The sequence below is a fragment of the Podarcis raffonei genome, chromosome 8 (assembly GCF_027172205.1).
Source record: "Podarcis raffonei isolate rPodRaf1 chromosome 8, rPodRaf1.pri, whole genome shotgun sequence".
Taxonomy (NCBI): Eukaryota; Metazoa; Chordata; class Lepidosauria; order Squamata; family Lacertidae; genus Podarcis; species Podarcis raffonei.
In genome coordinates this window covers 7,755,218-7,770,619 of record NC_070609.1, presented here as the reverse complement: position 1 = coordinate 7,770,619, position 15,402 = coordinate 7,755,218, and the positions used below count along the sequence as shown (strand labels likewise).

The following is a 15,402-nucleotide window of genomic DNA, read 5'->3' as shown; positions in this document are numbered from 1 at the left end:
CGATGCATGTAGTCAAAAGGAGAGAGATGGCTGCCCTGTGCTTTTGTCGTTACCTGCACAGGTGAGGCCACACCCACCTCTAGTCACATGCAGAGGAAGTCTGTCCCAGCCCAGAAGGAAACAGGAAGTTCACCTGCTGGCTGGACAAACATCCCTCCCCATGTGTAAACATGTTCACTCTAGGAATGTTGTACTTGACTGCTCTTGTGTTTCACATCCCACACATGAGACACACTTTTTTCCTCTTACAAAGCAAGGGGAAATGTCTGTGCATCTTATGGAGCGAATGTGTGGTCCCTGGAGCCAAATTGCCGGAGTGCGGCACGCTCCTGAGCAGCTCTTTGGTGGTGGTGTGGAGCCGCGCTGCTCTACCGGCAGCCTCCACTTCCCCCTGCAGCCCCGGGAAGGTTCGGGAGCAGCGGGCAGGCTGCATGCAGATGCCCCGCACTCCTGAGCTGTTCCTCCTGCTTCACTGAAGAGGCTTTGCAAAGCTACCCCTGAAGCCAGCACAGCAAGAGGGATTGCTGCTGGCTTCAGGGATAGCTGCGCAAAGCCTCTTCAGCGACACGGGAGCGTTCCTCCTCCCACTTTGCTGAAGAGGCTTTGCGCTGCGCTGCTCTGCTGAACCCAGCACAGCAAGAGGGAGAGCTGCACAGCACCTCTTGTCGTGATGCCTTAGCCTGATCTTCCCTCCTCCTCCTTCCCCTTCAACAACATTTGATTCAGAATATTTTTTTCCTTGTTTTCCTCCTCTAAAAACTAGGTGCATCTTATGGTGGGTTGCGTCTTATAGAGCAAAAAATATGGTGAACGCCATGGTGCATCTGTGGCAGCACAACCGGGCGCCTTCCTCTGCCCCAGCTGCAACAAAACATGTCTCTCCTGCATCGGTCTTTACAGCCACAGCAGGCGCTGTGATTCTCCAATGGTTTGGGCTTCTCCCCCCAAACCGCACTCTTCCTTTGTCTCCCAAGACAGACGGATGCGAACCAACCACCAGTCTCTCTATCCGCAGAGAGTTGCTGGGAACCCGCTTGTGGCAAATGAATGTGTTTGTGTGTGGTTTTAGTTCAGCTGCCCTCAGAGCCACGTAAGACGTCCCTTCCCCTCCCCAGTGCCCGAAATAAAATTAGCCTCAAGGAAGTTCTTGGCTGCGGGAGAATCAGAGCAGGTTCATCTCCCACCACCAAAAGAGGCCAGGACAGAAAGATGTGACTGGGAACAGAACCAAGTGCACAAAGGTAGGAGTCACACCCACTGCCCTGCCCTCTTTCCCACCTGGCCTCGCACATTTTTCGCATGTGGCCCCTGGAAGGGAAGCTGAGAAAGGTTCCCCGCCCTGGTTAACCTGTCCAGGCAAAATACCTCCTGCCACTTTTGTGGAACTGCAAAACAGCATCCCCCTGACTTTCGTAGGTCCCCCATGTCATCAACCCGCACAGGTGCGCTCTGGTCCTGGCCAGGTGGCAGCGCCTCACCTGACTGAGGCCCAGGTGCTTGTTGACGTTCTCGGAGAGGTAGATCATGTCCCCTTCCTCGGTCAGGACCATGAGGAAGCCATCCAGGGCCTTCAGGTAATACGCGTCCACCTGCTCCTCTGCCTCCACCTCATCTCTCCATTCTCCTGGTTTTAAAGGAAGCAGAAAAAGAGTTGCTTCAGGGCAAAGCTTGCTCAGGTACGTGCCATGGCACAGAGACAGGACCCTCAACTCTGGGGCAGCCTAGATGGCACATACACACAACACCTTGTTGGAAACAACCAATCTGGAAGTTCAAGGCTCCTGCTGAGACTGCCCCTTTCAAGCCTCCTTGCCATTCGCTCTCTGGAACTTGTGGGGTGATCAAACTGCAGATTTCTGACCTAAGGAACTTCTTACAATGATCCTGGGCTGCAGTGAGAACTCCTTGGGCCCAGAAATGGAAGACGCTACCGAACTTTAAACCTCTGGCTGTGGTACAACGTTATGTGGGCTTTGGCTACTGCAGAGAAAATAACTCACAAAACCCAGAACATTTCTTATGTGTTGAATTTCAATATGCAGAACTTTCTTCCCTCATCCTAATGTGAAATTTGGTTCCTCTATGTGTTTGGATGCTTTCATTTTTCAACATTATCTGCTCCCTTATTTATTTATTCTGTGAACCGCCCTGATATCCTGTGATGAAAGGAGGTACATCAATTTAATAAGTGAATTTTTTGGGGGGGGAAATACAGTCTATGTACAGTGGTGCCTCGCAAGACGAAATTAATTCGTTCCGCAAGTTTTTTCTTCTTGCGAGTTGTTCGTCTTGCGAAGCACGGTTTCCCATAGGAATGCATTGAAAATCAATCAATGCGTTCCTAGGGAAACCGCCTTCAGACCAGGTCCGGGGACAGTCTGTCCCCCGACCTCTTCTGAAGGCTGGGGGGGGGGCAAGGACTTCTCCGCTGTCCGGGGGCTTTTAAAATGCTGGCGGGCGGCAGCGCAGCCTTCGCTGCCGCCTGCCAGCATTTTCAGATCGCCCCGGGACAGCGGAGAAGTCTCCGCTGTCCCGGGAGCTTTTAAAATGCTGGCGGGCGGCAGCGCAGCCTTCGCAGCCGCCGGCCAGCATTTTCAGATCGCCCCGGGACAGCGGAGAAGTCTCCGCTGTCCGGGGGCTTTTAAAATGCTGGCGGGCGGCAGCGCAGCCTTCGCTGCCGCCCTCCAGCATTTTCAGATCGCCCGGGACAGCGGAGAAGTCTCTGCTGTCCCGGGAAGGCAGGCGGGGGGAGCAAAGACTTTTGCCCCCCGCCGGCCTTCAGAAGAGGTCCAGGACCTCTTCTGAAGGCCGGCGGAGATTTCCCTATGGGCTTTCTTCTTGCGAAGCAAGCCCATAGGGAAATTCGCTTTGCGAAGCACCTCCAAAACGGAAAACTCTTTCGTCTTGCGAGTTTTTCGTTTTGCGAGGCGTTCGTCTTGCGGGGCACCACTGTACTGCTCCTTTGTTTTTTAAATCAACCAATCCCTCTTCTCAGGGAATTGTAGCTCTAAGATGGGCAACAGCGAGGTCTCCTAACAACTCTGAGTGCCCTTAATGAACTACAGCTCCCAGGATTCTTTGGGGGAAGTGATGACTGTTTAAAGTGGAATCAAAACTCTTTAAATGTATGGTTTGAATGGGGCCGATATTGCTTTACATCCAAAACTTTCAAAGCAAAACCCTTCAGGAAACATGACACAGTAGACACAGTACATATTTTAACACCCAGAAATTGACGAAAGCCACAGCTGAGATCACCTGTCAGGGAAGAGTTGTCAATTTAGAAGGCTTTCAATGGATGCTGAAAGGCCAGTACGGTTAAAGGTAAAGGGACCCCTGACCATTAGATCCAGTCGTGACCGATTCTGGGGTTGCGGCGCTCATCTCGCTTTATTGGCCGAGGGAGCCGGCGTACAGCTTCTGGGTCGTGTGGCCAGCATGACTAAGCCACTTCTGGCGAACCAGAGCAGCGCACGGAAACGCCGTTTACCTTCCCGCCAGAGCAGTACCTATTTATCTACTTGCACTTTGACGTGCTTTCGAACCCACAGCGCCACCCGCGTCCCAATTCAGTACGGTTGGCGCCTGTCTAATTTGTACAGGGAGAGGACTCCATGAAAAAAGGGATGCAATGCTAGGATGTCACAGGGCAGGAATCAGGTATCTTCAGCAACTATCACACCACTTGCCAATGAGTACACAACCTGAACAGGTATCTAGGGAACAAGAAGATCTTTCAAGTAACACAATCCCTGTGTTGTCTAGCACCTTGTATACAAGTACCAAAATTGTTGGGCCGCGGGCACACTGGCAGCCAAGAGAAGCTCTCTCAGCAGTCCACCCAGAACTCATTGTAATAATTCAGCCCTGAAGTTATAAACACCTGGACAGATGTATGTTTGCCTCCAGGAAATACCTGTAGCTACCTTACTATCGGGATGCTGGTGGCGCTGTGGGTTAAACCACAGAGCCTAGGACTTGCAGAATCAGAAGGTCGGCAGTTTGAACCCCCGCAACGGGGTGAGCTCCCATTCCTCGGTCCCTGCTCCTGCCAACCTAGCAGTTCGAAAGCACGTCAAAGTGCAAGTAGATAAATAGGTAAACGGCGGGAAGGTAAACAGCGTTTCTGTGTGCTGCTCTGGTTCGCCAGAAGCGGCTTAGGCATGCTGGCCACATGACCTGGAAGCTGTGCGCCGGCTCCCTCGGCCAATAAAGCGAGATGAGCGTCGCAACCCCAGAGTTGGTCATGACTGGACCTAATGGCCAGGGGTCCCGTTACCTTTTTACCTTACTATCAGGAAGCTGGCAAAAAGCCCTTCAAGCAGCAAAGGGCAGGGGGTCAGCTTGCAACTTAGGAATCGTGGAATTTAGTACAGATAACAAAAATGGATAATCGCAGCTCCACACAGCCCAGCCACTAGGATGCTTTTGGACAGGGAAAGCCAGGCTTCTATGCTCTGGTAACCTCTAGTTTAGATTACTGCAATGTACGTAGGGCTGCCTCTGAAGACGGTTCGGAAACTTGAGCTGGTGCAGGTTGCTCATGGTGGCAAGGCAGTTTGAGCATATTACACCGATCCTGGCCTGACTGCACCAGCTGTCAATTAGTTTCCGGGCCCAATTCAATGTGCTGCTTTTGGCCTATAAAGCCTTAAACGACTTAGGAGTGCAATACCTCAAAGACCTCTTTCCATATGAACCTACCTGAGACCCTGAGATCATTATTGAAGGTCCTTACTCATGTCCCTCCCCCACGAGAGGTCCGGAGGGTAGCAACACGAGAACAGGGCCTTTTTGGTGGTGGCTCCCTATTTGTGGCATACTCTCCCCAGGAAGGCTCGCCTGGCACCTTCGTTATACACCTTTAGGCGCCAAGTGAAAACATTCATCTTCAACCAAGCCTTTGGCTGATTAATATCCTAAACCTTTTAAATGTGTTTGTAGGAAGCGGGGGGGGGGTTATTGTTTTGTTTTGTTCTTGTTTTTATTATGTACTTTGTATTCTTTTAATCTTGTATTTCAATTTTGCGAATCACCCCGAGATCTATGAATGAAGGGTGGTATACAAATTTTAATTTTAATTATTATAATTATTATTTATTTTTTGCACCCTGCCCATCTGACTGGGTTGCCCTCGCCACTCCAGGCAGCTTCCAACAGAATATACAAAAACACAACAGAACATCACACATTAATAGCTTCCTGATATAGGGCTGCATTCAGATGTCTACAGAAGGTCAGATAATTATTTACTTCCTTGACATCTGATGGGATGGCACCACTACCAAGAAGGCCCTCAAGCCTGGTTCCCTGTAACATCGCTTCTTGCATTGAGGGGGCCACCAGAAGGCCCTCGGCGCTGGACCTCATTGCTTTCAGACAGCCAGACCACTAGGCATCCTTGCCCCACTCCTCAATTTCAAAATCACCACCAGAGCTAGCCCAGGCTTCTGCCTCAGTGACACCCAAGTCCCGAGATCAGAACTGCCCGTCGCATTTCCAAGCTGCCACAAACAGGACTAGAAACTTGCTTTTTTTGAGCTTCAAAGGAAGGCAGGGAGTCTCGGGTTCAAGGCTGCTGCCGGTTTGGTCCAACAGCCGTCCTTTTGTCAGGCATCGGCGGGCAAGCGCTCCTTCCCATCGGACAATGCCTGTCCACTGAGCATCCCTCTGCGGCAGCCGCTACACGGGTCTACCAGTGGGAGCGGAAAGGAGGAGGAGATTCTAGAAGTCGCTTAGCAACGGGGTCCATGGGGGGCGATAACATAAATGTGGAGGAGGCTCTAAGGGGCAGCAGGTGGCTTTCGATTTCCCGCCTACCACTTTCCCCCATGTGTTTGGGGTTCTAGCTAGCATTTGCTCAGCTGCGGCTCAGATGTCGAGTCCCAGCATTGAGGCGTCTGCAAGGCAGAATACAGCGCACTGAGACGGCACGTTGCATGATCCAGAACCCCTTCGAGAAGCCAGGGGGCTCAGGACTGCCAGTGGAGCAGGACTGGGCCATTGGGGATGGGTGGCGGTGCAAGGAAGAGGGGAACCCCGAGAGAACATGGCGGCCCTCACCTGAATTCAGTAGCTTGTGCATCCGCAGGTAGCTGATGGTCAGCCGCATGATGGAGGCCTTGTCCAGGTGGGCACTGACCCCCCGGGCAAAGGGCAGGGTGTGCGCCAGCTGGTAGAAAACCTCCGTCTCCTTGCTGCGGCGGCATCGCGCCGCGTCCCTCGATTTCTCCTTCCGGATTTCTGTGGTGGACCTGCAGGGAAAGGAAGGAAGGTCAGGGGTTTGTTTGTTTGTATGTGTTTTTTGAGCAAGAGAACTGAGCTCCCTTACCTTTTTAAAATTAAATAACGACCGTATTTTTCCGTCTATAAGACGCCCCCCATGTATAAGACGCCCCCTATTTTGGGGGACTCAGATTTAAGACAATGGGGGGAGATGTATCCCGTGTATAAGATGCCCCCTAATTTTTGACATTGTTTTTTAAGGAAAAAAACCTAGGAAAAAAATACGGTACTTCTTTTTTTGTCAGGGTGAGCCAAAAATCCACCTCTATCTGTAACCCATAAAATCGTAGCTATTTCAAATCCAGATCTTTGTTCGCTTGAGTTTATTAATCACATCTTGAATTTAGCCGCTGCCCAGGGGCGGGGGGCCACTTCAACTGGGCCCACAACAAACACACACACCCAGAAAAAGCACTGAAACATCAGGGTAAAGCAGCACTTTTGAGGTAGGCCTCCAGGCAGGGCTATTATGGGATATCTGCTTGTGTCATGTTGTTCATGTTAGACAAGGAGGACTGAGGAGACACCAGTTCAAATCTTCGCTCGACCGCAATGAAGCTCCCTAGGTGACTTTAGGCCTGTCAGCCTGGCCTACCTCTCGGGGTTGTTGTGAAGACTGGGGAGGGGAACGACGCACGCTAGGCTGAGCTTCTTGGAGGAAAAGCAAGATATCAATGGAATACAGAATAATAATAATAATAATAATAATAATTTATTATTTATACCCCGCCCATCTGGCTGGGCCTCCCCAGCCACTCTGGGCGGCTTCCATAAAAACCAAAAATACAGTAAAATATCACACGTTAAAAACTTCCCTGAACAGGGCTGCCTTAAGATGTCTTCTGAATGTCAGGTAGTTGTTTATCGCTTTGACATCTGCTGGAAGGGCGTTCCACAGGGCGGGCGCCACTACCGAGAAGGCCCTCTGCCTGGTTCCCTGGAGCTTTGCTTCTCGCAATGAGGGAACCGCCAGAAGGCCCTCGGCGCTGGATCTCAGTGTCCGGGCAGAATGATGGGGGTGGAGACGCTCCTTCAGGTATACTGGACCGAGGCCGTTTAGGGCTTTAAAGGTCAGCACCAACACTTTGAATTGTGCTCGGAAACGTACTGGGAGCCAATGTAGGTCTTTCAAGAAAACAAATAAGAAAATTGTCTCAGGACTCCCATTTACAGAAGATGCTATTCTGAGTTCTATTCCCAGGTCAAGGGATGAGGATGTGACCGGTCAAATAATATTTTTGTTATGGATTTATGTTATGAGAAGAGCAGAAGACAATAGTCAACAAGTCTGACAAGTCCGTATAGTAAAAGCTATGGTTTTCCCAGTAGTGATGTATGGAAGTGAGAGCTGGACCATAAAGAAGGCGGATCGCCGAAGAATTTATGCTTTTGAATTCTGGTGCTGGAGGAGACTCTTGAGAGTCCCATGGACTGCAGGAAGACCAAACCTATCCATTCTGAAGGAAATCAGCCCTGAGTGCTCACTGGAAGGACAGATCCTGAAGCTGAGACTCCAAGACTTTGGCCACCTCATGAGAAGAGAAGACTCCCTGGAGAAGACCCTGATGTTGGGAAAGATGGAGGGCACAAGGAGAAGGGGACGACAGAGGATGAGATGGTTGGATGGTGTTCTCGAAGATACCAGCATGAGTTTGACCAAACTGCGGGAGGCAGTGGAAGACAGGAGTGCCTGGCGTGCTCTGGTCCAGGGGGTCACGAAGAGGCGGACACGACTAAACAACAACTGACAAGCCACTGACAAAACGAAGAGGGGGACGGGGACCAGAGATCCTTGTTTCACAAGATAGCCATTAGCTTCTTAAAAAGCACATCTGATTTTATTTCTTTGCACAGGGAGCCCTATGTTGTCCTTTCCACCTTCACAACAACCCTGTGAGGTAGGTTAGGCTGAGATTTAGGGGCCGGCCACTATGAGAAGAGGATGCTGTGCTGGAAGGGGCTTTGATCTGAACTTGGAGGTGAGTTCACATATACCAGGGAAAGCTTCAGTAAGATTTGCTGCGGGGTTAGGGAGAAAGGCAGACCTCACTCTTGCCCCCTGCTTACAAAATAACGCTCTAAGGAATTCTAAAAGAAAAATCAGGGAAGGAAAAAAAGTTGCCATCTACCAAGTGGCCTTCTTGAAATATCTGACCCATGGTCAAATAATAGGTGACCAAGCTGACAATATTTGGGGAGTGCGCCAACCCTACCCAGGCCCAATAAACAGAGGAGATCAGCTCTGCAACCTGGGCATTTATTCCCAGGATAACCTACCAAAGGAGGCAACTCTCCCTCCAAAACACCTGACTCCTGCAACTTCCACTTACAGAACCATAGAATTGGAGAGTTGGAAGGGACCCCGGGGTCATCTAGTCCAACCCGCTCCAATGCAGGAACTCAAAGCAGAAGAAAAGAAGAAGATAAAAGATTTGATGACCATTAAAGACAGGTGCACTCATTTGGAAGAAACAAGAAGGGACAGCTCTCCTGGGAACATGGGTCAGAATATGGGTAAGGGGGAGGCGGAGTCTGAAAAGTTAGAGCTCTCCCTGCTTGTGGTTATCTAGTACCTCAAGGGTAAAGGTTCGACAACAGGCGCACGCAACCTTCAAACACAAGATAAAGCAACGCAACCCTGTGATTCGTCACCCACGCCAGGACATGTTTATGGGTGGCACCAACCCACGCAGGCACACCATGTTCTACAACAGCAAAGCCACAGGTTATATGGAACAACACACCCAACATTCACAATCCCATTTATCACACAGGACTCCCCGTTCTTCTCTGAGGAGTTCACTAAGCCGATTTTTATCCTCCCGTCCACCTTGCAAGGTAAGCTATGCCATGAGTGACGTTGCTCAAGGCAAGCTTCCTGGCTCAGTAGGAATTTGAGCCTGGGTTTCCCACAGTCCGTTACATCATACTCTAGGCCGACTCAAGAGGCAGGGAGCTGGAGCTGAGATAGCCTGGATAGCGTGTGGCGCTGAGAACGCCAAGGTTGCAGGTTCGATTCCCAAATGGGACAGCTGTGAATGCCTGCATTGCAGGGGGTTGGACTAGATGGCTCTCAAGGGCCCCTCAACTCTACGATTCTATGATTTCCCCATTATACTTGAAGGCTTGCGTCGATCAAAGTCTTACGATTTCTAATTATTCGCTGTGGCTTCTGAGGAGAGCCCCCAACAAATGCCCCGTCCTCTGGGTCCGAGCCTCCAAACCAAAGAGACACATAACATACCCTCAGATTTTCTCAGTGCCCGCCAAAATTGCTGCTAATGGCACATCTATGGCAATTTTCTTCCTCCAAGCACAACTGTACACACAAAGGCACAAGCCAAGCCGACACAGGGCCAAGCGCCACCCCCGAGCCTCCCGCAAACCCACAACCCATCCCGCAACAGAAGCACCCTTAAAATGGGAAGTCTGTGTTCTGTTGTTGTTGTTTTCGTGGGATTTCCTCACAAAGGAAGATGCATGCAGATTTTGGAGTCGTGTGGTGGGCTGGCGAGTGGGCTGGCAAGGCCCCTTTCTCAGAAGCTGAAAAACAGCGACACGCTTTCCTTGGATTCTGATCAACGCCTCAAAAAAAGAAGCATTCGCCCTGATATCCCACTGCCGAAATTGAGACCTAGGGCCCACATGCACCTCCAAATCTCACAGTTTCTCATTTGACCCAGAATTCTGCTTGTCTTGATGTTGCTCACCTGGAAACACACCAATCTAGGCCTCATTGCATTGCACCCCCCAAAAAAAAACAATTCCCGTCCAGTTCCTATTGGTGTCTGGAATAATAATAATAATAATAATAATAATAATAATAATAATAATAATTTATTATTTGTACCCCGCCCATCTGGCTGGGTTTCCCCAGCCACTCTGGGCGGCTTCCAACAAAGATGAAAAATACACTAAAATGTCACATATTAAAAACTTCCCTGAACAGGGCTGCCTTCAGATGTCTTCTGAATGTCAGGTAGATGTTTATCGCTTTGACATCTGATGGGAGGGCGTTCCACAGGGCGGGCGCCACTACCGAGAAGGCCCTCTACCTGGTTCCCTGTAACTTGGCCTCTCGCAGTGAGGGAACCGCCAGAAGGCCCTCGGCGCTGGACCTCAGCGTCCGGGCAGAACGATGGGGGTGGAGACGCTCCTTCAGATATACTGGACCGAGGCCGTTTAGGGCTTTAAAGGTCAGCACCAACACTTTGAATTGTGCTATTCTCTTAACAAACCCCCACAAAGTGCCCCATTTTGTTCCAGCCAGTCATTTTGATGGGTTTCACTGGAAGTTCTTTCCAGCCCAAAATACACCCTTGCATTGTAGCATCTACCCCAAAGTCTCACAGATCTAGAATGACCTCCAAGCACCACAGACACCCAGAACCGTATTCCCGGAGCTTGCATGCGGGTGTCAGTGTCTGAAAGCCCAGGCACCCCAAGCTCTGGGCAATGGGAAGTATCCTGAGATCCACACCTCCCCCCAAATACCTCAAACGCCCCCAAACAGGGAACTGCATAAAACTTATTTGCCCAGGCTGGCTCGCACAAAAAAAACCTCACACCATCAAGAAGCTTACAGTTCCTCGGGATATCGAAGAAAGAAACGCCCTTGTAAGCTCCAGGGGGGAAAACCACGCCGTTCAGAGATTCCCGAGGCAAACATTTTTAATTTCGTTTGTTGTTACAATTACGTCCCCACCTTCCTCTTAAAAAACAAACACGCAAGCAGCAAAGGCAGGTGGGAGACTGTAGTCCCTGACCCAGAAAACCTCTGTGTGACCCTGTGGAAACCCACCAAAAGACCCTCCCTGGCCCACGAAGGAGACCCCACACAATATCTGGGAGATTGGAGATCTTTGAAGAATCCTGCAGAACAAGCCCCAGGGATCTGTGGGAAGCCACAAAGCTACGCCGCTTTGGAGCATGAAAGAACCACACCAGCAGCAGACCACAAAACTCTTCCACCCAAAAAGAGGGATGGGGACCTCACCTGTACCAGATCCTGAACCTCAGCCTCTTCCGGCGGCGCCGCATCGCCGGGTGACTGGCTCTCCGTTCAGCTCCCTGAGTCGAATAAAGCCGGGCTTTGATCTCCCCAGTCTTCTTGCCACCCGTCCCTCCCAGGTCCCATCTAGGGTACATGCTGTTCCATTCCTGTCCCCTGGCACGGCGCCACTCACTCCCGGGTTGCGCAGAGCAAGCTGCGTTTTGCCGCGAGGGATGAAGACGAGCGCCTTATCTGTGGCTGCTCTCGGCTTACTCTCCAACAAGCGAGTTCACCCAGGGGGCCTGGCCAGTGGCCAGGTGGGCCAACGGGTCACCAGACAGGGCTGGCAGCAGGCAGGAGGGAAGCGGCGAATCCTCATGCGCGACCACGTGCCTGAGACAAGCATGGGTGCACATGGGCAAGGGGGGCGTGAACGCAGTGAAGGATCACTGCAGGAACACACCGGCCGGGCGAATGAGAGGGACAAATGCAATACAACTCTCTCCCCCCCCCAAAAAAAAACAACAACTCAGAGAAATGCATTGTGGGGGCGATGTTGCGCCAGAATATGAAATCCCCGGCAGAATTTGCAAGGGAGAGTTCAGATCAGGCAGCGGTTGATTTTTAGAAAGAGGACGACGAGCCTCTTTTTGGAAATTATATGCTTTGCCTCGGAAGCGGTTCTCACTATTCCTGGATATGTGAAACACATACTCCGGTTAGCAGCTGGCATCAGCATTGAAGCCTCATGCCACTTTTTTTTTAAATTGTAAAACTTTTTAGGAACATTGAACGCTGCCGTCCCATCGAGCTTAGAAATGCTATCTGGCAGCAGATCCCTTGGGTCACAGGCCTTAACTCTTCGACTTGGGAGATGCCAGGAATTGAACCCAAGACCCTTTGCTGCACCACTGAGCTATGGCATTTCGCCAAAGGAGAGAAGCGACTCTTTGGAGAAGGCGATTGAGAGAGAAGGGGCAATTCTTTAAACTCTCCCCCTGCTCTAAATCCTTCCAAGTGACTCGCTCTCTTGCATGTGACCCAGAATGGAATGTCAGCGTGCTCCAGTGTTAAGGAAGTCTGCACATGAACAGAGGCACTCTTTGTCGGAGATTCCAAAGCTGGGCCACTCACTTTCCAAAACGTCTTAAAGGACGGGATCTACACATATTAAAGAGACTTGTTTTCTGGCCCATTTTTGGATCACCTAAACCTGCTGCCAATTTGACGTTCCCACCCACCGCAGGAAGGATTTTCCACTCCACTGATAAAACTGATCCGATTTAATCAGTCCTGCTGACTTGGACCAAAGGTCCGGTCCCCATTTCCCAGGAGGCTCAGCGAGATGCTCCATCTGGGAAGCTGACAAGCAGACAGGATGAAGGCATTTGCCTCCAGCAGTTGTCACTTGGGGCGATGCTGACATTAGCTAGCATGGCTAATGGTGATTTATTGGGCAAACTAGTTCTGTAGTCATAACATCAGGGCACCACAGAACTTGGGTTTAGGCACAGAACCTCCGCTTGCTTTCCTGCTTTTCTAAACCAGCTGTTTCTTCTAGATTTCCACGTTTCTCTTTGTCCCTTTCATCCAACAGACCCTCTTGTATTTCCCCCTTTCCAGATCCGCTTCCTTCCCCACACCAAACGGTGTTTACCCTCCTTCAAACATAATCACCGAAATTAAAGGAATAGGGCAAAAACTAGGATCAAATAATCTTCACATAAATAACAAGATAGAAAGAAGAGGGGGGGGGTCACATTCCACTCCGTAATATGTGCCTTCCAAGTCGCCAGATGGGCGCCAGATGTTGCTCAGCAAACAGTTACAAGCACCTAGTCCTCAAGGATGCAAAAGGCAGCCTCGGAAGCCCCCCAAATTACCATAGAGTTGTAAAGTTAGAAGGGTCATCTTGTCCAACCCCTCGCAATACAGGAATGCCTTAGCCTTGGGAAATTGTTTGGGTATGCAGAGTCTTGCCACCCACCCCACTTTTAAATTTATTTGTGACTTAAGGGGGGGGAACCTATTAACGAAGAAAAGAGAGGTCTGCAAAACCACGGCAAGCAGGTTAGAAGTTGGTCAGAGATAGAAGGCATCAATATACCCTGCACAGCCATCTGCTGTAGAAATGCTTTGCTGTGTGCAATGTGGAACAGAGCCCCTGTTTGTGAAGGCACCATTCTGGAGGGTGCCAGACCCACGCGCCCTCCCTCATTCTGCTGCACTACGGCACGGCTCGATAACAGCTGCCTACGCAAAGCTCGCATGCATCTCTGATGCCTTCTGCTGAGATCAAGCATCTCTGACGTCAAACTTCCTTCCTCCACTGAGAATATCTCAGCTCTGCACATGCAGAGCGTTGCCAGCCGGCTACTTTGCACACAAACCGTTTCTTCCTTATTAGCGCAAAATTGGAAAAGTTGGGGGGAGGGGGGGGAGAGAGACAGAGGTGGGCAGGAAAAAACAACCCCCCTGCACCCCCAACATCCAGTCCACAGCACCATAAGCTTCCCCCAAGGCACTGCTCAGCTGCGCTGAAGCGACCCCGTTCAATCAGGACAGCCAAATCGATTCCGATGAATTTCCAGCAGACCCATCATTTGGTATTTCCATCGATCTGATCCATGCACATGGATGCCCGGAGACAAGCAAACCAAATGCCAGAGATACTGAACACCCGAAGAGGCTCGTACATTCAATAAGTTAGCTTCTCCCCACCCACAAACCTTTGTCTGAGGACAAATTCACAGAGGAGAGAGCTGTCGATGGCTACTAGCCATGGCAGTCAGAAGCAGAAATGCTTCTGAAGACTAGTTGCTGGAAAGCTCAAGAGGGGACAGGGGTTTTGTGCTCAGATTCTGGTTCCCCCCAGGCATCTGTGGAGATGCTGGACAAGTCACCAGACTCACCCAGCAAACTCTTCTTCTGTTCTTAAGTGGAGACAGTATGGACCAGCACCAATGGATGGCCCAGTGGCTTGACCAGCCACGGCCTGACAGGGCATCACATCTGAACTCTAGATCGGAATTTACCCTCCCTTGGACGCGGGTGGCGCTGTGGGTAAAAGCCTCAGCGCCTAGGGCTTGCCGATCGAAAGGTCGGCGGTTCGAATCCCCGCAGCGGGGTGCGCTCCCGTTGTTCGGTCCCAGCGCCTGCCAACCTAGCAGTTTGAAAGCACCCCCGGGTGCAAGTAGATAAATAGGGACCGCTTTCTAGCGGGAAGGTAAACGGCGTTTCCGTGTGCGGCTCTGGCTCGCCAGAGCAGCGATGTCACGCTGGCCACATGACCCGGAAGTGTCTCCGGACAGCGCTGGCCCCCGGCCTCTTGAGTGAGATGGGCGCACAACCCTAGAGTCTGTCAGGACTGGCCCGTACGGGCAGGAGTACCTTTACCTTTACCTTTTAAAGATCAGGTTGGCTTGCAGCCCTAATGGGTGGGCTAAATTTGCCCTGAGAGACAGAGATTGGCTCACTTCCTTCTTGCTTCTGCACCCTGCGACTGGCACAGCGTAGCAGCAGGCAGGTCAGACTCATTGACCTCTGGACCCCTTCCAAGGCTACGGCCAGCCTGTTTTACAGTACCCGGTTCTATTTATATGTGTGTGTGTGTGTGTGTCCCAGCCATGCTTGCAATTCTGCTTAATAAGCACGGCTCATGCAGTCTTTGGATTTCCAAGGTAAGAGGTTCAAGGGCTCACTTCTGTTCCATTTCCTGCCCTCTATTATCCTCCACCCCTTTCAGACCCTCCCCACATGTGCAAGAGAAAGGCACTACAAAACACTGTCCCCTCCAGGACTTCCTGCATTCCAGGGCTAAGTTATGGAACTGGGGGAAACACCCCCCCCCCCACGAAACAACAGCTCAAATCAACCCCCACGACACATCCCCACTTTTCAGCTGGTACACTTGGCCTGCTCCTAATCTCCTCCTTTTAAAACATCTCCCCAAATCCCAACTCCTACAAAATTATCCGGTCAGACTCCATAGGAAGCCGTCTTATACTCCCAGTCAGACCGCTGGCCCATCTAGATTGGTACTGCCAACACGGACCGGCAGCAGCTCCCCCCCCCCCGCCCCAGCAAGGCTCTCTCTGCTGGGGGAGTTCTGTGTGCCAAGCGGA

At 51.1% G+C, this 15,402-nt stretch overlaps 1 protein-coding gene across 3 annotated transcripts in view; it reads right to left on the bottom strand.

The window, feature by feature from the left end:
- The window catches only part of HIF3A (hypoxia inducible factor 3 subunit alpha), a 56,747-nt gene that overhangs the window by 23,156 nt on the left and 18,189 nt on the right, over positions 1 to 15,402 (bottom strand). For 2 of the 3 annotated variants that reach the window (XM_053401883.1, XM_053401882.1), the window contains exons 2-3: positions 6,064 to 6,254; positions 1,479 to 1,624 (exon numbers count right to left, since the gene is read on the bottom strand). In XM_053401883.1, the coding sequence (XP_053257858.1) occupies positions 1,479 to 1,624; positions 6,064 to 6,254 (337 nt within the window). Of the gene's footprint in view, positions 1 to 1,478; positions 1,625 to 6,063; positions 6,255 to 11,281; positions 11,341 to 15,402 lie in introns of those variants that run through there. The other variant, XM_053401881.1, reaches the window with a different exon arrangement.